The sequence below is a fragment of the Marmota marmota genome, unplaced genomic scaffold (genome assembly GCF_001458135.2).
Source record: "Marmota marmota marmota unplaced genomic scaffold, marMar, whole genome shotgun sequence".
NCBI classification, from domain to species: Eukaryota; Metazoa; Chordata; class Mammalia; order Rodentia; family Sciuridae; genus Marmota; species Marmota marmota.
The window spans coordinates 333,395-357,610 of record NW_025999897.1 but is presented as its reverse complement, the minus strand read 5'-3'; the positions used below and the strand labels follow the sequence as shown (position 1 = coordinate 357,610).

Here is a 24,216-nt window from a genome sequence, read left to right as displayed (position 1 = left end):
CCACCCCCCGCCACCCCCAACCTCCTCTTCCCCTTTGCACTTCGCTCTCTTGACACAAGGGTGGTGAGGATCATAGTTTTAATTCAGAACTAAAGGAAACCTCTGTACTCTTACAAGACGTACTCATAGTAGTTTTATTTTATTTTTAATTTTGTAAAACCTTTATACTTTACATATCATGAAATTCAATCTGTTTTAACTGTTAATGATTTTTAGTAAATTTACCAAGTTTGCAACCGGGGCTATCAGTTTTAGAACATTCCCATCACCCCAATACCATAGTACCCTTTTTATATCTCTTCTATATTATGTTACAATTATCTTTTGAGCAAATGCACAACAGCTCCTTAAGGGCAAGGGCTGAGTCTGTTTTATGTTGAACCATGGGCCCTGTCATTCGCTAAAGTCAATATTAACCTAACTTGGCCACCAACTCTATTTATTAGACTTAGATCCAGCTGACCTGTGACTATTCTTTTTTTTAATATTTATTTTTTAGTTGTAGATGGTCACAATATTTTTATTTTATTTTATATGGTGCTGAGGATCTAACCCAGGGCCCCACACGTGCTAGGTGAGTGCTCTACCGCTGAGCCACAACCCCAGCCCGTGACTATTCTTAAGAGTCAAATTCACCTCTTTTTTTTTTCTTTTAGCATTTTTAATCCCACTTATCCAGAGATTTGCAAAAAATGAGTACGGTTGTCTTGAAAAGATGCTCTGTGTATTGTTGAAGTGAGTGTACAGAGATAGTAACCACTTGAAAGGGAACAGCACTGATTTTTTTTTAGTTATATGATTCAGTCTATCCTTTGCTTTGTTTCAAAAAGTATTTAAAGTAGTGGTTTAAGATTCAATTACATACCAGGTGCGGTAGCACACGCCTGTAATCCCAGTGGCTCAGGAGGCTGAGACAGGGAAATCACAAGTTCAAAGCCAGCCTCAGCAATGGCGAGGTGTTAAGCAACTCAATGAGACTCTGTCTTTAAATAAAAATGTGGCTCAGTGGTTGAGTGCCCCTGAGTTCAATTCCTGGTACCCCCACAACCCTCCCCAGAAAAGAATTTATTGTATGACTTTAGTGACCCCTCAGTAACCTGGCCCACATATGACCTATATGTATTTAGATAATTTTCTGAGACTTGATGTTGGATAGTTATTGATGAGCTTGGTCGTCATTTACCAACTGTGGAAATCCTTGTTTTCTCTCTCAGTTCAGACATCTGCTCGGGACACCAGGGATTCCCTGTTTCAGGGTGTACAAATAGTGTAAGACCTAATAACTAGGTGTGACTCCCAAATCATATACATTTGCCACATATTCCTTCCTGTGCCTGACTTGCCTTTAATGAACTGGCTCAAATTGAAGCCCTCAGAAACCTCCAGGGTAAACTATTCCTGCTCCATCCTAAAATATGCTAAGGGTTGGTATGCACCAAATTAGCAGTGCTTTTCAGGTCTCTGTGCTAGCAGCAGGAGAAGAGGGATAAACCCACCCTGAGTTATTTTGATACTACTCCTTTCAGTGGCTGGGTGGGACCCTTTTGAGAAAACAAGAGGGAACAAACATCTATTTGGCATATTACATGCTATTTCAGAATCTGGTAAACTAGTATATAATTATATGCCATCTCAGAATTTGGCTCTATTTCTTCAAGGGTGTTCATGCTGCATAGTTATGTGTGTGTGTATGTGTGTGTGTTTCCTTGTGGTCAAATGTGTTTATGTAAAGGGAAGGCAGAATTTAGCCATTAATGTCTACCAGAAAGCAGGAGGGAAAGATTACACCTGGCATTTCAGAACAATTTTCTATAATCCATTGAATGTGTCCAAATGGGTTTCATCCCATGTCCCTTATTCAGAATCTTGATTCTTTTAAGTGCAGATCAAACAGCTAGACGTGACAATATAGATTTATTCATGGACATGATAGGTGACTTTATACCAGGTGGCAAGAGTTTCAAGGGCAGATGCAGGTTGAGCAACACTAATCTGAAAATCCAAAATCCAAAACACAAAACATTTTTGAACCACCAACATGAAGCCAAGAGTGGAAAATTCCACATGAGAAAAATTTGTTTCATAGACAAAGTTATTAAAAATATTGTATAAAATATAAGGTAAAGATGAAACATAAATGAATTTGTTTAGGCTTGGGCCCCATCCTCCAGACATTTCATTCTGTAATATACACAAAATCCGTAAAATCTGGAAGAAGAAAAATCTGAGATCTGAAACAGTTCTGGTCCCCAACATCCAGATAAAGGATACACGACCTGTCACTCAACTTCCCTTCCAACAGGGAAAAGATTCTCTCCCCGGCTTGCCTGTGAGATGCGTGTTTTATTAATTTATTTATGAGGAGACTATCATGTCAAACTTTTTAATGGCTTCAGTTTCTTAACCTTTTAAAATGAATGAATTTCAAGAATGTTATCAATGATAATTAAATCCCAGTCCCCGGGTTTTGTATATTAGAGCATAAGAACAACAAAGCAGCAGCAATTGAAGGCAGTGGCCATGGCCACATCTCAAATGCCTCCAGGGTTAGTGTAACAATAGCCCTGTGGATGCCATTACTGACAGAGATGTAAAGCCAGATCACTTTCAGGATGGTTTTTACACCAGAGCTATGTGGCTGGCAAGTGTTCCTGTGGCATGTGGCTTCTTAAGTCATCAGGAGTCCCACTGGTGACTAAAGAGGGAAGACAGATAATAAAAAAAGAATCTCTGAGCACAACTGCAGGCTCAGAAAGTTGTAATGCCAAAGAAAAAGTGGTTTACGATGTGACCCCAAGTGACTGAGAGCAGGAGCTGCTCATTGGGCCGTCTGGGGACTCTAGGCAGGGAAACAGAGCTCTACTTACAGGGCAGAAAAGCAATGATGAGCCCCAGACCCGGACAGAAAGGCTCTTTCTTCTGTGGCCAAGATCATAGTCATGCGCTTTGGCAAAGGCTGACTTTGGAAATAGAAGTAAACCAGGAAATAGGATTGAAAACAGCAATTAAAAACCTGACGACGTAGGGGAGGGGGGCCTTTGAGGGAACCCTCACCATGGGCCAGTCACTGCTCCCATGTTACCCACAGAACCTCCCGCTCTCCTCCTAACAGTCTTGCAGATGAGAGAGCTGACAATCAATGGAGTTAGTTCTCAATGCTAGAAAGTGGCAGCCCTGGGGCTCGTGGTGTTTACCAGGATTGAGTTACAGTGAGTCACAAAGCCCCTGCTGTCCCCCACAGGCAGACAGGCACATTCTGTGATTTGCCCCCATGGTGGAGGCTTCTGCACAGGAGGCAGCCTGACTGCCTGTGCTGTCGTCAGAGGGTGGGCTGGCAGCCGAGCGGGGACATTACCAAAGGAGAAGCGAAGAAGGAAGCCCTGGCTCTCCCCAGAAGGAAAGAAAGAAAGAAGTCACCTGCAGCCTTCCATTTCAAGACTGCCCTCTGATGGTCTTGCCACACAGCAGAAGCTTATTTATAGCCATCTCAGGCCTGACACACGGAATAGAAGGGGAGGACAATAGAAGCACAGGTTATGAATTGCCAATCCGTTCCTCCTCCCGACCCGTGGGTTTCACCCTCTGCTGGTCACGTCAGGATCCCTACCATAGAGATCTTGTCAACAGCAATGACCCAAAATCACTCACATTTACAAATACAAAGAAAAGTAGCCCTCTGGGGAAAATATGGCTAGGTTCTTGCTTGTTTCTAGGACCAGAAGTCTGGTGGCTCTGTTCCCGTGTTCCTTCTCAGCAGAGCTATGACTGAGAGGATTGATGCTTGATTTACACAGAAAGATTGCTGGTCATCTCAAGATAAAAATTATCAAGTACCGACCTTGCCGCTGGTTTGTTCTTGCTAATCTACACGAGGAGGGAAAAGGAACCAGAGGCAGGGGAAATGCTTTTCAGTATAGCAAGTCCATCTATCCCTCCTCCCTTTTGGTAAAGAAATATTTAAGTCGTATGCATTCTTGGAGAGAATTTTCAAAAAACACTCAGCCCACAAGAATTCTGTTCATCCCACAAAATCTGCCGTGGTCCTACGTGCATGTGCTCATACTGGCTCCTCCACTTTCAGCCTTTAATATCAGTAGGTTAAGGCGACACAGACATCTGTCACTTTGGGAAACAACACTCCATGCCAGAAATCCCCTTCCCAGGAGTTCTGGTTGGCAGACGTCATAAAAGGACAGAAAAGTGGCTCATATTTCATTGAACTTCATCAAGCTCTTCAGATTTCTTTTACGTTTGCTTTGGCTCATTTATCATTTCTTGTTTATTTAACTTATTCATTATAGTTACTATCTAGTGTTCTTTGCATTTTCTTTTTTTTACATTATGAAACAAACACTATCGGGTTATTTATTTCAATGATTTACTATCTATATGACATTACTTTTAAAAAATAAGACGGACAGGGGGGAAAAAAAAAGAAAGTCATTTCAGAGAGTTCTCCCTCTCCAAGCAAGGCGGGGTGCAACTCCATCTCTCTTCTGGAATCCAGGATTCCACCTGCTGCAGGTGACCATCTGGCTGCTGGGGACGAGCTGGAGGCCAGGGCCTTACCTGTGATTCAGTTGAGAAGCACAGTGTGAGCAGGTGCTCAATGTTTTGCTAGTATCAGGTCATTTCTATTCTTAACCTTGTAGCATAATGTTAGATTTTCTCCATGGCATGAAACTCTGGAAAGTCCTGCCATAACACATCACAGAGGAAAGTGTTTCTTGTAACAGAAGGAAAATAAATCTTTCCTTTCTCAGCCTGTCCAGGAAGCAGGATATGGCAGGTCTACTTTAGTAACAATATTGTTGATCCCACACCAAATCCATTCTCTGTGACAGTGGATGATTTGACCCTAAAGGGCAAAGGTGAATTAGGTCACTGGGTCTACAAGTATAGAAAATACTCCTAAAGTATTACTCTTTGGGGTTATTTAAAATGTCAGCTGAGATCTTCATAGCACATGATATCTTTGAATTTGTTTAGTCCTAGTTATTAGAGGAGAAAGATTTGGAACCAGATTTTATTTGAATTTTGCTAAGAAAAATGGGGGGGAATTAGTTCTGTTGCTTATTTTATTTTTATTATTTCGCATTTAGGGATTGGTATTTTTTTTCCAAAGCCAAAATGCAGTTCAATTAATATTAAGATAAAGGGTCACCCTTTATCTACAAGAGATTGAGCCCAAAGTCCCCAATATGTGCCTAAAACTGCAAATAACAATGACTCCTGTATATTGTTTTCTCCCCTGATACCTATATGCAAATGATAAAACTGAGTTTATAAATCAGGCACAGTAAAAGATGAATAACAATAAGAGGGGCACAATAGTAGCACGTGCCTATAATCCCACCTACTTGGGAGGCTGAGGCAGGAGGACCATAAGTCTGACAATACTGTCAGCAACTTAGCAAAACTATTTCTGGAATTAATGAAAGAGAATAATTTTAACAATATACTTTAATAAAATTGCCAACATCACTACTTTGAACTGTTATTAAGTAAAATAAGGGTCACGTGAACATAAGCACTTTGATGTTACCACATTGGTTCTGATCACTGAGATAGCTACACAGTAATCGTTAGACAAGCAGCATATATGCTGAATAAAGGGATGATTCATTAGGACAGGACAAGATGAGAAAAGTGAGATTTCATCATGCTACTTAGAATGGTACTCAGTTCAAAAACGCATAAATTGTTCATTTCTGGACTCTTCCATTTAATAATTTTGGACCAAAGTTGACCATACCAGAGAAGAGGAGTAATCAGGAAAATGAAAGAGAAAAAGATGTCCCATGATCTGGTTCTTAGTGATCAGCAGGATTGGCCAAGGGAACATTGTGTGGAGGTTATTCCGAGCAAAGGGAATAGCATTTGCCAAAGCTCTAATGTGAAAATTCTGCACACTGAGGGTAACCTTGCAGACAGGAGTAGCAAGAAGGGGGATCTAGGAAGAGAATGAGATGGAAGGAGAAGCTAATATGGCAGATCAGGTATAACCTTCCTCGAGAAGGCAAGTGTTGGGTAAGATCTTGACAAAATGCCTGTTAGTGTGTTTATTATTTGGTCTTATTAAAGCAGTGACTGACATTTTTGACCTGGTGTTTTGCGCGAAGGGCCAATAGGGCAATGCCTGGTCTTTATACTTGATAGCCGACACTTTAGGAACCCTCAGAGAAGGATAACATCTATCTTATGCTCCTCACAATCAGAATGAAGCCTCAAGTTGCCAAAGACAGTCATAAATCAGAAACAAAGAAACATTTTTTTTGTTTTCTCTAGGCTTGTTTGAGACGACAGGAATACAGAAGAGACTCAAAGGATGAGAAGAAACAAGATCAGTTTGAGGGGCAAGAGATAGATTTTGAGAGATCCCGGAATTCAAGCGGGTTATCTTCCAAACAGGTATGGAGAATTCTGGGGAACAGACATTTCCTACTCCTGTGTGTGTGTGTGTGTGTGTGTGTGTACTCAAAAAAGGAGATGTTACAGAATCCTAAAGGTCAGGACAGGGAGAGGTGCGGGGTAAGGCATGGGCCCAAAGATTCCATCCCAGACACCACCCACCACTTCCCAGCTGTGTGGCCTTCCTACTTTTGGGTGAGGGCTTGCTCTTCTTTCCTATGGTTAAAAGACTCGATGTCAAAAGACTCGACCATCTGCATCAGAAATGCTGGAACGCTTTGATTTTAAGAGTTGAAGGCACTGGGCGTTCATGTTTGTGACTTAGGGTCTAAGCCACTGCATGCTCGAGTCTAGCTTTTATTTCAAATGGAAGAAGATAGCAAAAACATGGTGATAACGTCGTCATGCAAAAACTGGCAATTGTTTAAATATTTGCATCTAGGATGATAACAAATAATAGGAACAATATCATATTTTTTAGCAGAATGATGCGGATGATGATAATAGCAGTCAAAATAGTTACCATATGTGAGTTCTTACAGCAGTCCAGGCACTGTACTAAGTAGCTAATACGTATTAGCTTATTTAATTTTCACACATCTATACGTATCTAACACACACACACACACACACACACACACACACTTGCCCCATTTTACAGATAGGAAAACTGCACCTAAGAAGTTAAGAAATTTTACCTAAGATCTCACAGCCAGTATGTTGTGAAGTAGGAATTCCATGCCAGGCAGGCTGACCCCAGAGAAGGTATTCCGAACTGCTGAGCTGTCCAATCATATTTCATCTTTAAGATCTTGGCTGTCTGAGAATTTTACTTATCCTGCCTACAAGCTAAATACCACAAACTGCATTCAAGCCTGATTGTTAGCATGGTGAATTGATTTAAGATGAGTAATATGCCTTTTATGAATTCTTACTTAATATTTTATGCCTGAAATAGACTCCAGAGGGAGGGACTCTCTCTCTCTCTTTCATATCAGTGGCGTGGATCTCTGAGATAGATCTTGGATACCTGATATCAATCAAATTCTTGTTGAGATTTCTTCTTTAATCTACAGTGTTCACAACTGCAGTTATTTAATGTTCAAAGGACACCTTTAAAACATCTATGATTGATGTTTATGGATGTAGCTATATCCCTGGGAGAGATGTATACTCCCTAATAAGGGATATAAAATCACAGGACAAAATATCCCGCCTAGAGTCTGAAGGTGAAGGAGACCATCTCACGGTACCCCCAGCTCCAAGAAGAACATGTTGCTAAGGCTTTTTCCTGTTAGTCAAGGACTAGATATGATGTCTGCTGCTGGATAAACTTAGGGAGTGAGATCAATCCAAAAAATTAAATCCAGTTTGGATAGAATAACACATTTTAGCTCTAAGACAAATTCTTACATTTTTACACTTAGAAACAAAAATCAAGAACAGATAAGAAAATTTAAAGTATTTTAAGTCAAGTAGTGTGTAGCAATCTTCCTAGAATGGCATTACTAAACAAATGGGCATCTGGATTCTTCTGTTTTCATGCAAAGATTCATGTTCATAGTCAGGGCCAGTTTGTATGGCAGCTCGTGTGCATTTGGGACGTTTGGGACTTGCAGTTTATGCTCCTCTTTACTCATTTTAGGGGACAAGCTGGTGTCAGATTCCTATGGTTTCCTTCTTTCTGCTATAAACATTAACCACTCTTTCAGACCACTTCTAAATAAGGACATGGTTATACATATAGAAGTAATTATGTGAAATAGCTTCTATAATCATAGACTAGTTGTCTGAATTTTCCGACTCTTAATTTTATTATTCACTTATACTCACCACAAAATAATGAAAAAATTGCATAGAACTGGTAATTTCTATCTAAAGTACAAGTTGGATGCAGTGGCCATGCCTGTAATCCCAACAACTTGGGAGCCTGAGGCAAGAGGATCACATCTTCAAGGCCAGCCTCTTCAAGTTAGGGAGACCCTGTCTCAAAATGAAATTTTAGAAGAGGCTGGAGCTGTAGCTGAGTGGTAGAGTACCCCTGGATTCAACCCCGAGAAACACACACACACATACACACACGCACACACAGTAGGAGGACAGGAGTTTCTGTGTTCATACTATTCCACCATTCCTCGGTGTATCGGAGAACGTGAAACATTGCTTACATAATCTCATTTTTTCCAAATGATAAAACCATGGGGCTAGGGTTGTGGCTCAGTGGTAGAGTGCTTGCCTAGCATGCACAAGGCACTGGGTTCGATCCTCAGCACCACATAAATGTAAAATAAAGTTATTGTGTCCACCTAAAACTAAAAAATAAATATTTAAAAAAAAACACACAAGGGTTTGGTCCTTGACTGTATGAATGACTTTAAGGCTATATCTTCTCATCAAGAAGAGTGACAGTGGGCTGGGGTTGTAGCTCAGTGGCAGAGCGCTTGCCTCACATGTGTGAAGCACTGGGTTTGATCCTCAGCACCACATAAAAATAAATTAATTAAATAAAGGTACCATGTCCATCTATAACTAAAAAAATTTTTTTTTTTAAAAAAAGAAGAAGAGTGACAAAATCAGAATTTTCCACAGTGAAGTTCACTGCTTTGCTTTTAGGGTTGGACCCCCACCTACATTTCTACGAAATCTGATTGTCTTTAAGCCTTCAGAGCCTGGAGATGTCCTGCCATATCTCAATTCCTGAAGGAATGCACAACTTATTAATAAGCTTTTTTTCTCAGTGTCCATAACATCAGGGAGATCCTGGACCTAGTCTCCCAGAGACTATAAGAAATAAGAAACAAGAAAGCTGGCATCTCCCAAAGGAGAACCAGGCCAGACAGATCCAATTTCCAGAGCTCAGTGTATTGAATGTCACATCAGGAGCTAGAGTGCCAAAACTTCTGTCAATCAGAGAGGGGCAGGAGAAAGAAGCTGCTCAGAGAGCCAGTGTGAACCCACCAAAGTCCCCCTCCCTTGGTGCAAGTTCCCCGAGTAATTTCTTTCCAGAGATTGCAGTGCTGAAACCTCTAAGTAACATTTTGCCTCTGATTTGTGGAGGCAGGTTTATTCTCTTAGTGAGTGGCTAGTATGAAAGTGAATTGCTTGCTCCATGGAAATTCTTCCACCATTCTGTCACTATGTGGAGCATGCCAGGACCAAATTTTGACACCTGAATTGCAATTTTCATCACTTGTTCATTTCTTAACTCAGATTCGCATTCTGACAATTCTGATGAGCCTGGAACAAGCAAGGCATTTACCATCAGGTGATGGCTCCAGTGTCAAGTTGTCATTTCCAGACACCTGCCTAGAGGTGGGCATGTCCCCAAACACAGTTACCCTGGTGGCTGCTCCATCATGGCACAGCCTCCTCACTACAACCAATGGCTCTAACTGCTGGGTACGAAGAGGTTGTGTTTAATTTAAATCTAGGAATAAGCAATTCCTATCAAGCCCCTGCTGAGTGGTTCTTTAAAGTGGTACCTCCTAAATACATTTCAGCTTGTGATTTGGCATAATAAAAAACATTAATCAAGGCCAGCTGTGTCCCTCTTTACAGTGTGAATTCAGGCAAACCCTTTGCCTTCGAAGCATTTCAATTTCCCATCAAGGGGATACTTGTTATTGTGCTTATCTTGTGGGGATGATTGTGAAAATAAGGGACATCCCTAAGTGACATACTAACATTTGAATACATATAAACTGTCACCGGTGTCCAGTGCCACCTGCAAGTGATGCTCCGACTGGCTTCAGTAGAGGAATCATTTCTGCTCTTCCTCTTTTTGCCTCAGCCCCATCCAGGCCACATTTCTAAAGGCCAACCTAATTTTAGACCTTTCTCAGGGTTACAGATAACCTCTTAAACAGCTTAATCAGAATTTTTAACATGGAAATAAACAGTAGCTTCACATATCCAACTAGAAATTGGATAATTTAGGGGACCAGGAAGCAAAGCAGTCTCCATATAAGGAGAAAATAGCTCTCCTCTTTCCCAGGTGCCCCTAGGGATTGCTGCTAGCTTGGAGGACCTGCTGTGATTGACAGGGGCACCAGGATTTTTCATCCTTTCAAACCTCAGCAGAGACGAGACAGAAGCCCCAACTCCCTTGTAGAAGATGAAGAAAACGATTAACCCAGGACAAGGAGGACAGCAAGCTTCTCTGAAGAGACACACTACAAGTCCTTCTCATCTTTGGAGATCCTGTATCCTTGCTGCAAGAGACACTGTTCCCAATGCACCCGCCTCAAGCCCTGGAACATATTGTCACTGCATTTTCTTAGTTGGGAAGGAAAATGGAGATCAGCCCTCAGTTTTTCAAGAGCACCTTTTCCTTGGGTGATAGGAACCCTCAGCAACCAAGCTACTAAATATTTAGATTGCAGGTCACAAGGACCCAAGGTTACATTGGAAGGAGGCATAGGCAGTTAACCTGATACCAGGAAGCAGCTGGCTGTGGCCCAGGCCCTGCTCAGTGTGATGTTTACATCGGTGAGGTCACCTGAACCTCCCAGCAAACAAGGTGAGTTTCAGGAGAAGGCTATTTCCTGACACACACATTTTTAATTGTTTTATCTATGAGAATCCACACAAACTTGGGAGATTAAAAAAAAAAAAGGCTCTAAAATGAAACCTGTAATGGTTTAAAAAAAAACAGCAGGTCTACCACCCCTCCATGAGGGCAGCAGAGGTCTAGAACTGTGGTGTCCAATGCCAGTGGTAACATGCCATGTGTAGCTATTCACATTTAAATTAATTAGAACTAAATTTAAAATTTAATTCCTGAGTCACACTAGCCATGTTCCACTGGGGTCAGAGTCTGCTGTGCTCCACTGTGCTGACACAGAGCATTTCCATCGTTGCAGAAAGTTGTGCGGGACAGTGCTGCTCCAGATGGTCAAATCTAAAACACAAAACAAAACAAGACCCATGAGCCAGGAAAGAGTTTGGCTTCCCAGAAGCTGGACCTGCAGAATCCACAATGCAATACTTTGCATACTGCATCTCCTGGCACTTGTTGGCTTCCCTGTGACCCAACTGTCCCTGAAAGCTGGCTTGATTTGCATTTTGTGTTTTTCCTGTGACCTGGGTATATTTGCATGTCTCCTTTCCTTACCTGTTTATCCATCCTACTCTTCCTGTGAAGCCTTCAGCTTCTCCTCTTTCAAAGGGCTCTTAGGGAGTTATTCTCCCATTAATCTGTCAGTGTCAAGCCACTGACACCCTGAACAGTGTCACGAAAGCAGCCACAGCTTGGGACGTGGCATATGTGTTCTGTGAGTCATGCTTGTAATCTCCAGCTTCTGCGGGTCCATTGTCAGGTTCCTTGGGGGCCGGGCCTTCCTTCCCCTGGCCCCAGGCTGCGCGCTGATGAGGCGGTCACGCCTGCACACACTGGCTCTCACTGCTAAGGGCCCTGCCCTGGCGCGCTGTGAGTCATCTCTCACACCTGGTGTGGTGTTTGTCACAGCCGCCCTCTTGACTTCAGAGCAGATCCTGCGCCCTCGAGGTGCACCTGAGTGATAAGGCAGCTGTGCACAGGGCGTCTGGAGCAGGCCGCGTGCGTCACGGAGAGGGAATGTGCAGCCCATCTTCTGACAAGCGCGGATCTGTGGGAATTATCCTTGGAGCTTGTTTTCCATTTTGGCTGTTGATCTGTTCACTGCAGTGTTCCTCAAACCCCTCAGACTCAAGATGCTGGATGCACCATCTCCCCTTAAATTGGTTCCTCTTCCTGATATTTTAATTTCTGCCTGAGCCAGAATTCTGCAAGTTGTCTTAGACTCCTCCCCCTCTTCCTTCTGCTCCTCCTCACACTTCAGAGCAGTCAGACACAAAGCCTGTCTGTCTTATCTCCTCTCTTGACTCTGCCCATCATCACTTCCCTTTGCCTGGGCCCTGTCTTTGTTTCTTTCTTTTTTTTTTTTTTGGTCTGGATCATTGTAGATCCGTTCCTCTGGTCATCTTATCTAGAAGCAAATTGGATCACAATAGTCCTTTATTAAAAATTCTTCACTACTTCCTCATGGTCTTTGGGATCAAGTTCAAAGACTTAGCAAGGCACTCAAGGCCCTCGTTGGCCTGACCCCTGCAGACACCCGGCACATCCTCAACTCTGAGGGCACGCCCTCTGTGAAGAAGAGTATCCAGGGCTTCTCCTGGACATCCAGTGGCTGTTCTTACCCTTCTTGTGTGTTCTCAGGACACCCCTGAGTACATCTTTTACCATGGGTACATCTTGTCTGCCTCCTCCCTTAGACTCAGAGGTAGTCACAAGATGCCACTGTTTACTGTTACATTTCCAATACCTGGCAGGAAATAGGGGCTCAATGCTTGATACCTAATGTATTAGGGATGTGCACATATTGAAAGTCACAACTGTATGGACGGAACAGCCAGAATAGTGATCCTTACCCTGCATGAGAGAAGACAAAGGACAACATTACTTTGAATGGAGAGTGCTGTATGACCTGGCTTTGAGATTATCAAGAGAGGAGTGTGGTTTGGTGAGACTGCCAATCGACAATGACCAGTTTGGGCTTGAAAATTAGTCGGTTATGAACCACAAATCCCTGAAATGCTGGTGACCAGAGTAAAAAGCTAAATTCCTGGTAGACCATTCTGCCAAGAGACAAATGACTTCTTTCTTCAAGCCTAGGTAAGTTCCCTTGGTCACAGGTAGGCAAAACACACAAAGACATCAGAATGCTGGGCTGTGGCTCTCAGTCAACAGAGGAAACTCGGCCCAGAGGTGACTCAGGACTTGCCTGGACTTTACAACTGAGGTCATCCTGTTGTGGTTGAATGTTCTGCAGGATAACTCACCAGACCGAACTGGCTAGTTCTTTTATGATTAGGTTGTAGATGCATACTGGGTACAGGCCCCTCTCCAGGCAAACCAGCCGCTGGAGGTCTGAAGGTTGAAGCAGTAGGAATGGAGCAAATGAATGATAACTACCTGCACCAAAGCCAGCGGTGCTTCATTTCTCCTTTACTTCTGCACTTTGTCTGAGTTCCACTAGGTAATTTAAAAATAGGGCATGACATTCAAATGAGGCAACTGTCAGTTTAAATTGTGATTGGTTCCAGAAAGGTGTCCTGCCTCTTTCAACAGATAAGACAACTGCTTCCTTCCACCAGGGTGATTCTGCCATGTGGCTGAGTTGATACCAACACCAGTTGTGATCCCTGTTCAGTGAAAATGTTGGTGCCAAGAATTGGTGGCCTCTGACCCAAAGAGCTCCCTGTGTCAATTAGACTTAGCAGCTCAGAAATTGCATGAGAGAAGATTATGATAAAATATCTTTTTTTTCTTTGTATGTAATAGCATATATTTCAAGTTTACTACATTTTATTAAAATTACGTACTTTTAAAAAATGGTTCCAATTAATCTCTAAAACCAAAAAACTTGTTAAAAACCAATTAAAACTCAGATATCAAAACTTAAAAATGTTTCAATTACGAGATAATAATATTCAGGTGCATACCTGCACTAAATATATTTTATAACACCTGGCATTTCATCCTAAAACAGTGTTTTATATTGCTTTATTCATTAAAATTTATAATGCAATTATTAATTAAAAATAAAGCAAAATTAAAAAATAAAATAAAATGCAAAAATTATAAATCACTGTGTATAAGCCACTGTGTTGGGTACTATGGGGATATAGTAATGAATAAACCATGCCTCGCCCTAGGGTAGTTTAGAGTTGGTAAACTAAGATGTTATATAAATAAATGCCTGCAGATTTTAAGCTGATCCTAACTCATGGTCAAGATCTGGGGAGTTGGGTATGAGGTGGGGAGCTGAGGCAGGGAGGATTTTCCAGGAGGAAGGAAGAGGGCCTAAATCAAGGCTCATCTGGGAATGGCCAGCGTCCAGTCTCCCTGCAGCAGGAAATGTGTGTCAGCCCTCTTTCCAGAGCTTCCCTGTGACTCCTTGCCATAGGGAAGGCTGCCTCTTCACTGATGATGTTCCTACCTAACTGTCCTCCAGGGGGCGCTCTCCTTGCCACTCCAGCAACCCCACCAGGAAGCAGGAGGGAGTCCTTGCACCCCAGTGCTGCTCCCAAACCATGGCTCCCCTTGCTCTGTTGGTTTATGCTGTTTCACTCCAACGCCTTCCCCCATTGTTCACCCCCATTAGTCTCCTGGCCACTCTCCTTTATTCAATGAAAGGCTCTGGCGAGCAGTTCAGTCTCTGTCCACCCCATCTCCTGATTTCCTTGCCGACTTCAGCAACCACCTGGATAACCCAGCCACACCCTGGCTCCTCAGTTCCTGATGCTTCTCAAGAGCCCTGCTCCATTCTGTTCTGCTGCACCTATCCCCAAGGCACATCCCTGACCTCTGATGTCACTCCCAAATGATCCTGTCATTACTGCTCTCTAGACTTCCCAGCTCTGCGAATCCATCACTTCTAGTGTGACATCTTTGACCTCTTGGGAATCTCTGTTCCATTGGGATTCTTCTCCCTTTGCCCTATGATCACCCTGCTCTGTATTGGTATCTCCTTTCTAAGCAACCTAAATTCTGTAATTTAGGTTTGAATTCTTTGCATAATTCTTTACCTCTTTTTTTTTAATTTTTTATTGTTGGTTGTTCAAAACATTACAAATTTCTTGATATATCATATTTCACACTTTGATTCAAGTGGGTTATGAACTCCCATTTTTGCCCCATGTACAGATTGCAGAATTACATCAGTTACACATCCATTGATTTACATATTGCCATACTAGTGTCTGTTGTGTTCTGCTGCCTTTCCTATCCTCTACTATAATTCTTTACCTCTTTGTAACTATTTATTCATTTGTCTTTTTTCACACCTGTCGTCAAGCTCTGCATATCCAGGCTCTGGGCCTATATTCTGGTCACTGGCTATTGCTCAAGAAAAATCACTCCACTTTTTGAATAATGGTGTCACTGAAAGGTTACAGCCACCAACCTCCTGGAACTCTCCTCAATGCTGCCCAGTTACTCTACCCAACTCTCTTCCACCTCAAACCTCCTTCCTTCTCCCTAGTCTTCAATCCCTTTTCTCTTCCACCCCACACCATATACCCAGATTCTAAAATCAACCTCTGTACCTGTGTCAGGATCCACCCTCTTGCCCTTCTCAGGACCTTACTTAGTCCCTCCCTTCCCCGCCTGTACCTCCAACTTGTTACCAGAGTGTTCCCATCAGCACGTAATTGTAATCTAAGGCCTCTCACCAAAAAAAAAAAAAAGAGAGAGAGAGAGAGAGAGATAGAGAGAACAGAACAGCCCTTCCTTATCCCACACTCCCCTCCACTTATTTCTTTTTCACAGCCAAAGTTCCCAGAAGAATCATTTACACTGCCTGACTCCACTTCCCCACCTCCTACTCACGCCCCAGCCCACTCCAATCTGGCTTCACACTCCTCATTCCACAGAAATGGCTCTTCCTCGAGCCACTTCCACATCCCTGAATGCTGCAGATCTCTTTCCGTCCTCACCGCGCTTGACCTTGGGGCAGCTTTGGACTCTGCTGGCTGCTGCCTCCTCCACATGCTGCCCCCTGAGCATCTGCAAAGCCGCTCTCCCCCTGGCTTCCTCCCTCATCTCTGGAGGCGGTCTCTCATCTCTGCTTCTCATCCTCCTCCAGCTGGCTCCGAATCCTGGGATTCCTCGAGGCTCGGTTCTCTTCCACTCTACACCAGGGGTCTTAGGCTATTTTTGTGCCACAAACCTCTTGGCCGCGAGTGCATCCCTTTCTCAGAATAATATTTCCAAATGTATAAAATAAGATACACGGGCTTTCAAAGGAAACCACTTTTATTGAAATAGTCATCAAAATATTTTTAGAAATTTGTGATTCGGTAATATGTGTGCTTCCTTATTAACACTTTAAATAACAAGTGATGGGCGTAAAGGGTATTTTGAGACATCTGCAATGAATTTAATGAGATGCGAAAATATCTGTGATTGGTGACAAAAATCACAGGTCCTGCTAATACTACTTGTGTGGTTTGTTGCCTGCATTCATAGATGAGAGATCTGCTTAGATTTCAGGTACAGGTTAGTGGAACTTTAGAAAGATATGATTTTTTTTGTTTGTTTTTTGCCATCCAATTTCATGGCAAAGGCTTTTCTTCCCTAAGAAGCTGTGTATTCTAGTTATCTCATAAACGTTTAACTGCCAAAGTCAAGATGTTAATGACCAGTGCTTCCCAAATCTGTATTTCCAACCTAAAGTTCATTTTTGATCTCCAGATCTAATTGTTTCTATATCTACTGGGGTGCCTCAAAGACACCTCAAACTCAGCAGGCCCAGGTCTAAAGTTCCCACCATGACCCTTCATCCTTCCTTCTATGTAGCATCATTGGAATCTGACATTTCCTCTCCACCTTCCCTCTGGTTCAGTTCATCACCAACTCCTATCAATTTTGCTTTCCCAATGTCTTTTTGATCCATCTGTATCTTTCCCAGCAGCACCAGCTCCATTGGTGACCGCAGTGGTTAGATTAGATTATGTAAATTGTAACCTAATTGTAACCCTCACGCTTGACTCCTGCCCCACGTCTCCTTCCCATACCACAGGCACAGCCGTGAGAACAAGTGGAGCTCACTACACCTCATTTGCTTGCTGAAGCCCCATTCTGTGGCTTTCAGAACCAGGACCAAAACTCATCATGCAACCAGCAGGGCGCTGTGGGCCCGGGCCCTCCACAGTGCTCCCTCAGCACCCGGGCTTGGTATCCTCTTATGTTCTAGGTGCTTCCTGCAGCCCTCACCCTGCCTCCTCACTGTGCCTCAGATCTCAGCTGAGGTCCCTTCCTCAGGAAGGTTTTCCCTGACCTCCCCTGCCCCAACTAGATTAGGACCCTCCTCCCATGGTCTTGTGTATTTTCTTTTTTTCCCCCTTTCACTTATGACTCTTGGAATTTTATGCTTATTTAATAATTATTTAATCTACCTCCACTCACAGAATATAGCCCTTAAAGGGTAAGATCTTGTTTTTACTCACATTCTCTCGTCCCCAGTGTGAGAAGTTATATTGTATTATAGTTTAGCTGATATGGATTAACAGGTGGTAACTATAGGCAGTTGAGGTGTGGCTAGAGGAGGCGGGTCCCTGGGGGCATGTCTTTGGGGTTTATATTTTGTCCCTGGTGAATGGAGCACTCTCTCTGCTTCCTGGTGGCCATGTCCTGAGCCACTTCCCTCTGCCACACCCTTGCGCCATGATGTTCTGCCTCACCTTTTGCCCAGAGTTTTGGAGCAGCCATCTATGGACTGAGACCTCAGAAACTGTGAGGTAAAATAAGTGTTTCCTCCTCTAATTGTTCTTGGCAGATCTTTTGGTCACAGTGACAACGAAGCTGATTAAAACACATTGCCTTCTCCTTGGAGAGGTTCCTTTTCTGTGCAACAGCCTAAAGCACCAAGTGTAAGACCACTTTCAAATTTATCTTTGATTTTGGTGGTGCTGGGAATCAACCCCAGAGTCTTGAGCATGCATCAAAATTTATCTTATATTGACTCCTGTATTGATTGTTGGTTTCTTGTTGCCACATGATACCATGAAGGGAACAAATTTTTAATCTAATGTAATAAATGTTTATTATGGACTATATGTCTTCAGCATTCTTTTGAATAACCCAGCCACATGCTGGTAGTGTTCCCACAAGGCATCTAGTTTATCCTACATCTCTAATATCTATATATCTATATTTCTGTTCCATTTTCCCCCAGAATTTTACAGTGAAAGCCTGCAGACACACAGAAAAATTGAAAGAATTGTACAGTAACTATCTGTATACCTAGCAGCCAGTTTCTATATTATTGGCATTTTGCTATATTGGCTTTATTCCACATCCATCCATCCATTCATCCATTCATCCATCTTGTATTTTGGTGTGTTTCATAGTAAGCCACTGTACTCTGCAGCCCTAAACACTTCAGCGAGGACATCATTAACCAGAGTTGCCTGTTTGTTTATGGGTTTTGCGGTTTTGATTATTCATTTTGTTTTTTCGGGTTTTGTTTTAGAGGTTAAAAAAAAATTACTTGCAGTGAATCATTCACATCTTAAAGAGTAATGCTTGGTGAGTTCTGACCATGCATGTGCGGTGCTAACCAACCCCCACCTATCAAGTTCCCACTACTCTCTGAAGATCATTCCTGCCCCTCCCATCCAGCTATGCCCTGTCCCCACCCGGAGATGACCACTGTTCTGAGTATTTTCACCACAGACTTATGCCTTTCCTCCTTCTGTTCTTAAAAGCCATTTTCTTTGAGGTCAACTTTATGTCATCTCTTAGAAATAGGTAGAATATACATTTTAAATAAATTAGATAAATGAACGAATCTGTTTAATAAATTTTAATTATGATCATCTCCAAACATGACAAAGTTTTTTTTTTAAAGATAACAGAAAAGTTGTATAGAAACTGATATTCTCATATACATCTTAAATGTAAATTGATACAATATTTTTGGAGGATGATTTAGAAAAAAAATTTCAAATCTTTGTTGATGCTTTTAATCTAGTGATATAATCCCCACTTTGGAGACTTAAAGACATAACTAGAGATATATTGAAATTTACAATGATATTCTTCATAACAGTATTTATCATAACAAAGAGTTGGAAGGAACCAACAAAAGAATTATGATATTCATACAAGGAGGAATATATTCTAAAGACAAAGAGAACTTCAAAGAACTAATAAAACTTACTTAGCAGATTTATTCCTACAGTCATATTTGCATTATAATTCTGAAATTGTTTCATGTTTACTGCAGGGTAAAACAAACGAATAAACATAAATATAATTAAGGAGTAAAGATTTTAAATATGAAAGAGATACAAATACAGAAGTAATGGAAAGCCTTGTAGTGTTAAATTTTAATTAGAAATATTGCTGTGGATTCATAATTTGTTAAATACGTATTTCTAATTCATTCCAGTGGAAGGATCTAGAAATAGTGCCTCTCCGATGGCAATGAACACACCTAATGCTTTCAACTAGAAGGAAGCAGAACTTGAGAAATAACTGACTCTAGGTCTGAGGCACATAAAGTACAAGACAGACTATGATGTATATATATATTTTTAGTGGACACAATACCTTTATTTTGTTTATTTATTTTTGTGTGGTGCTAAGGATCAAACCCAATGCCTCACAGGTGCAAGGCAAGTGCTCTACTGCTGAGCCACAACCCCAGCCCCAGACTATGGTATTTTATTGTAACCAGAAAACAAAGAAGTACTCAAAGACTTGCTAAAAGCTACCTTCAACAGACTCTCACCTTAGGTTTTAGCACAACCTAAGCAACAAAAAATTTGATGAGCTAGTCAAATGAAACATATCCTTGAGACCACACTATTAATTAATTAATTAATTAATAAGAGGAAAAGGAGAAGGAAATGAACTTCTTTAGAGAAGGATGCCAGCTAGTAAGTGTAGAAGAGACGTAGAATTAGAAAATCATCATTGGCTGCCCTAGTGCAAAGCACATCAAAAGATGCTCAAGTCATTGGGTAAGAAACTGTTTGGAAATAGGCCATTCAGCAAGTGTCAAAGAATCAACCTACAGACAACTTGCTGGCTACACTGGAGGATGTTCTAGAGAATCCTGACCTTATCCTGGAGCCCAAACAGCATTAGCAACATTAGGACCACCGAGCAGTGTGGCTGCCAATGTGATTGTCCAAAGAAAGACACTAGCCTGGCATGGTGGCATATGCCTGTAAACCCAGCAGCTCGGGAGGCTGAGGCAGGAGGATTGAGCATTCAAAGCCACCCTCAGTAGCTTAGCCAAGGGCCTTAGCAACTCAGCAAGGCCCTGTCTCTAAATAAGATATTCAAAAGGGCTGGGGTTATGGCTCAGTGGTTAAGTACCCCTTGAGTTCAATCTCTGGTACAAAAATTAAAAAAAAAAAAAGAAAGACACCACATCATCTATAAAATATTCATATGCAAAATTATTAACCTGAATTTCATTAAGAGGCAACAAATTCAGGACATAAGATATTTTGTGTGGCAGCTGGTTAGATGGTAAAAATCCTGAAAAAGAACAAAGGGCAGAGAACAATTCTAGATTAGAAGACGAAAGGGATATAATAACTGCATGCTAAAAAAGATATCTTGGGGACAATTGGGTTTGAATATGCTCTGTATATTAGGTAATATTATGAAACTATTAAAGTTTCTTCGGTAAGATAATGGTATTGTGACTTTGTAGGCAAATGCATGCTGAAGTATTTAGGGCCAAAGTATATTGGAATATGGCCACTTTGAAATTATTCAGAGAAAGAATAGGAAAGAGAGAGAGAGAGCAAATTGACAAGGTAAAAAAATGTGGTTATTTATACTATTTTTTCAACTTCTCTATAGATTTGAAAATTCTCAATATGGGTGAAAAAAAGTATAGAAAGGTGTCTGTTGCTGCAATGTATTGCTAAGTGAAGCAGTATGTGTGGCGCAATTTTGTTTTGTAAGAAAAAATCATCTTTATACCTACGCATAACAGTACACGTTAAGGTAATGTTGGCTGCTGTAACAAAGAGACTAAAAATGCACTGGCTCAGTCAAGACGGAAGTTTATTTCTTGCATATGACAGTCCTGGTTGGATGACCTCGGCAGGCTGCTCTTCTCTATGGAGACTTCCAGGGACTGAGGCTGCTGTCTTCAGAATGTGACTTTCCAAACTGCCATTCCAGCTCACAGGAAGGGGGCAGGCAGAGGTCCAAGACCAGAGATTTTCTCTGAAGTAGACTGCTCACATCTCTTCCGCTCATGCTCCCCTAGTGAGACCTTCCTCCTGAGGCCCCGCTGCACAAGAGGCTGAAAAATTCAGTGCTAGGTGGGCAGCCACATTGCAGCTTTGACTCCTGCAGCTTTAGCAGGGATTTCAATAGAAAGCTAGTAGTCTCCTTCATGGTCATAAAAAATGTCTGAAAGAATACAGACCAACCCGTTTGCAGTTTTTATTTCAAGGTCAAAGGATTTTTGAGTGTTTTAATATTCTTTCTTTTCTTTTCTGGGGTGTATTGTGATACTAGAGCTTGAACTCAGGGTGCTTTACCACTGAGCTACATCCTTGGCCCTTTTTAATTTTTTTTATTTTGAAACAGGGTATTGCTAAATTGCAGAGGCTGGCCTTGAACTTGGAATCCTCCTGTCTCAGCCTCCCAAGTCACTGGGATTACAGGCATGTGCCATTTCCCCCAGCTTAATTTTCTTTTTTTAATGCTTGTCTCTAATTTTCTGCTATAAGCATGCATTTCATTGGTAACAAAGAAAAAAAATAGATTTTTAAAAAATAAATCATTGAACTATGGCAATACATGCCTACCCATGTTTATAGCAGCACAATTCACAGTAGCCAAACTATGGAACCAGCCTACATGTCCATCAATAAATGAATGGATAAAGAAAAATGTGGAAAATATACATCAGGAGTTTTATTCAGCCATAAAGAAGAATGAAATTATGACATATGCAGGAAAATGGATGGAACTAGAGAAAATTACGTTAAGCAAAATAAGTCAAACTCAGAAATTCGAGGGTCCTATGTTTTCTCTCAGATTGGAAGCTAGAGAGGAAGAAAAAAAAGAAGAGGGAGCAGATCTCATGAAAATCAAAGGGAGATCAGTAGAGGAAAGGGATCAGGGAGAGGGAGGAGGGCACTGGGGAATGGTACTGGCCAAATTAGATCGTTGTATTATGTGCATGTGCAAACACGTAACAACAAATCCCATCATCATCTACAACTATAATGCACCAATAAGAAAGTATGGGAAAGGGGCTGGAGTTGTGGCTCAGCGGTAAAGTGTTCACCTAGCATGTGTGAGGCCCTGGGTTCAATCCTCAGCACCACATAAAAATAAACAAATAAAACAAAGTTTTTTAAAAAAAAAAAAAGTATGGAAAAAATAAACCATTGAAACAACAGAGAGATGGGGCTGGGGTTGTGGCTCAGCAGTAGAGCGTTTCCTAGCACTTGTGAGGCGCTGGGTTCGATCCTTAGCACCATATATAAATAAATAAAATAAAGGTATTATGCCCAACTATATATATATATATATATATATATATATATATATATTAAGAAAAGAAACAACAGAGAGACTATTTCACTGGCAAATTTGCAGGATGCTTTGTTTTCTTCCTCCAAAAGAAGCAAATTAAGGTTCCACTTTAAGCAATTTTTTTTTTTTACTCAGAAACCTTTAGATGGACTTGATTCACTGTCACATTGATTCTCAGAGCTCCCGGCAAGCAGACCCTCCCTCCACCCCCTCTACTCTGGCCCCTGGACTGACTGACCAGGAGTCACAGTGTGATTCCACTCCATGTTCACATGGCTCACATGTACCTCCGGCATCGCTGGTTTCTGCTCATGCTTCACGTCCCAGCACATACCATCAACCTCTCTTGACTTCTCATCTTTTCTCAGGCATTTCAATAGCTTGAGCATTGGATTGACCCAGTTTATCACTTAATTCAGTGTGGTTTTGCGTTTGGCTTGTAAGGCATTACACTTGGGTCTCCCAGCTTATGCTTCTGGTTTCTATGTTCCTGCAAGTGCCTGGTGGTCAGCTGAAGACGTAGCAGGTGTATATGGTGCTTCTCGTTGCCTCCCATGTTTCACGACCTCTTATTTTGAGTTGGCAGCATTTTCAAGGATGACCTTCACTGGAAGGCCAAACCCTTCATGTTGCTCAGAGTCTCCTCTCAGCTTAAAAGGAGACTATAAATTCAAATAAAGATGAAGGGAACATACATTGTAGCAAAACCATATCTGAAAAATACCCAACTCCGGGGAAATTTTGATGTGGTACTAAGCACTACCTTTTAGTGTTCAAATGTTTAAAACCCAACCATTTTCTGCCCACATACTCTTCTTTACCCACTGCCCACCACACAGAACCCATTCCTAGGACATCTGGAGAACAATGAACACAAGTGTCCCCAGTATTGAGAAACCCAAAGCATGTACCCATGTCAACTGTGGCTTCTTCAACATGCCAATGGTTAATGTACATTATAGGAAATACCTAACAGGCATCAGAAAGTATGTCATGCTTGCTATTTCTGTAGTTCACTGCCTCTGGGCGTTCCATAGTGGGATGAATAGTAATTGCAAAGCAAGTTCTAAAGTCCCACACATACTCCACTTTCAAGAGCAGACCCAATGGTGACCAAATATTAGGGAGATTTTAATCACTGAGGCCACTCAGGAGAGAGCCCCAGATGAATCATTCCAACCTTCTAGCATGCGAATCAGAAGTGTGCAAGCAGGAGAGAGTTCTCTAGAGAACCTGATGCCATGATGGTTATGTCTACGGCAGCCCAGCTGCCTCCAAAAAGCATCTTGTGGCAAAATGAAGAGCAAGAGCTTTCAAGTTGACCCTGTATTGACCAGCCTCCCCTGGCAGCCACATCCTTAGGTGGAAAGACAAATAAGCTTAATTTGGACTCAGGTGGGGAAGACCCAAGCCGGAAGGAAAAAAAAAAAAAGGCTATTGATTGCTCTTATTTGTTATTGTTCCATTTTACAGTTCTGGTGACCTCTAAATGTCCTGAAAACATGGGAAGGCTTTTGCTGCTCTTAGACTTTTTTTCTGGACAAGAGAAAGTTTAACTTGCTTGGTGCTAAAACCACTCCATGTACAATACTGCTCCATGTAGAACATGCTTTATATAAACTTCTTTGATATGTAAAGGTATCCATCCTAACCAGAGTGCCATTTATGCATCCTAGCCTTAATTCCCTAAGGCAATTTTTATGTTTGCAGCACAATTTGAATGTGGGCTTTGGGGACAG

General features: G+C 41.7%; 1 protein-coding gene across 2 annotated transcripts in view; it reads left to right on the top strand.

Moving 5' to 3' along the window:
- The window catches only part of Marchf10 (membrane associated ring-CH-type finger 10), an 87,518-nt gene that overhangs the window by 8,788 nt on the left and 54,514 nt on the right, over positions 1-24,216 (top strand). For both annotated transcript variants that reach the window (XM_015504780.2, XM_015504781.2), the window contains exon 3: positions 6,289-6,411. In XM_015504780.2, coding sequence (XP_015360266.1) covers positions 6,289-6,411 — 123 coding nt within the window. The remainder of the gene's footprint in view (positions 1-6,288; positions 6,412-24,216) is intronic.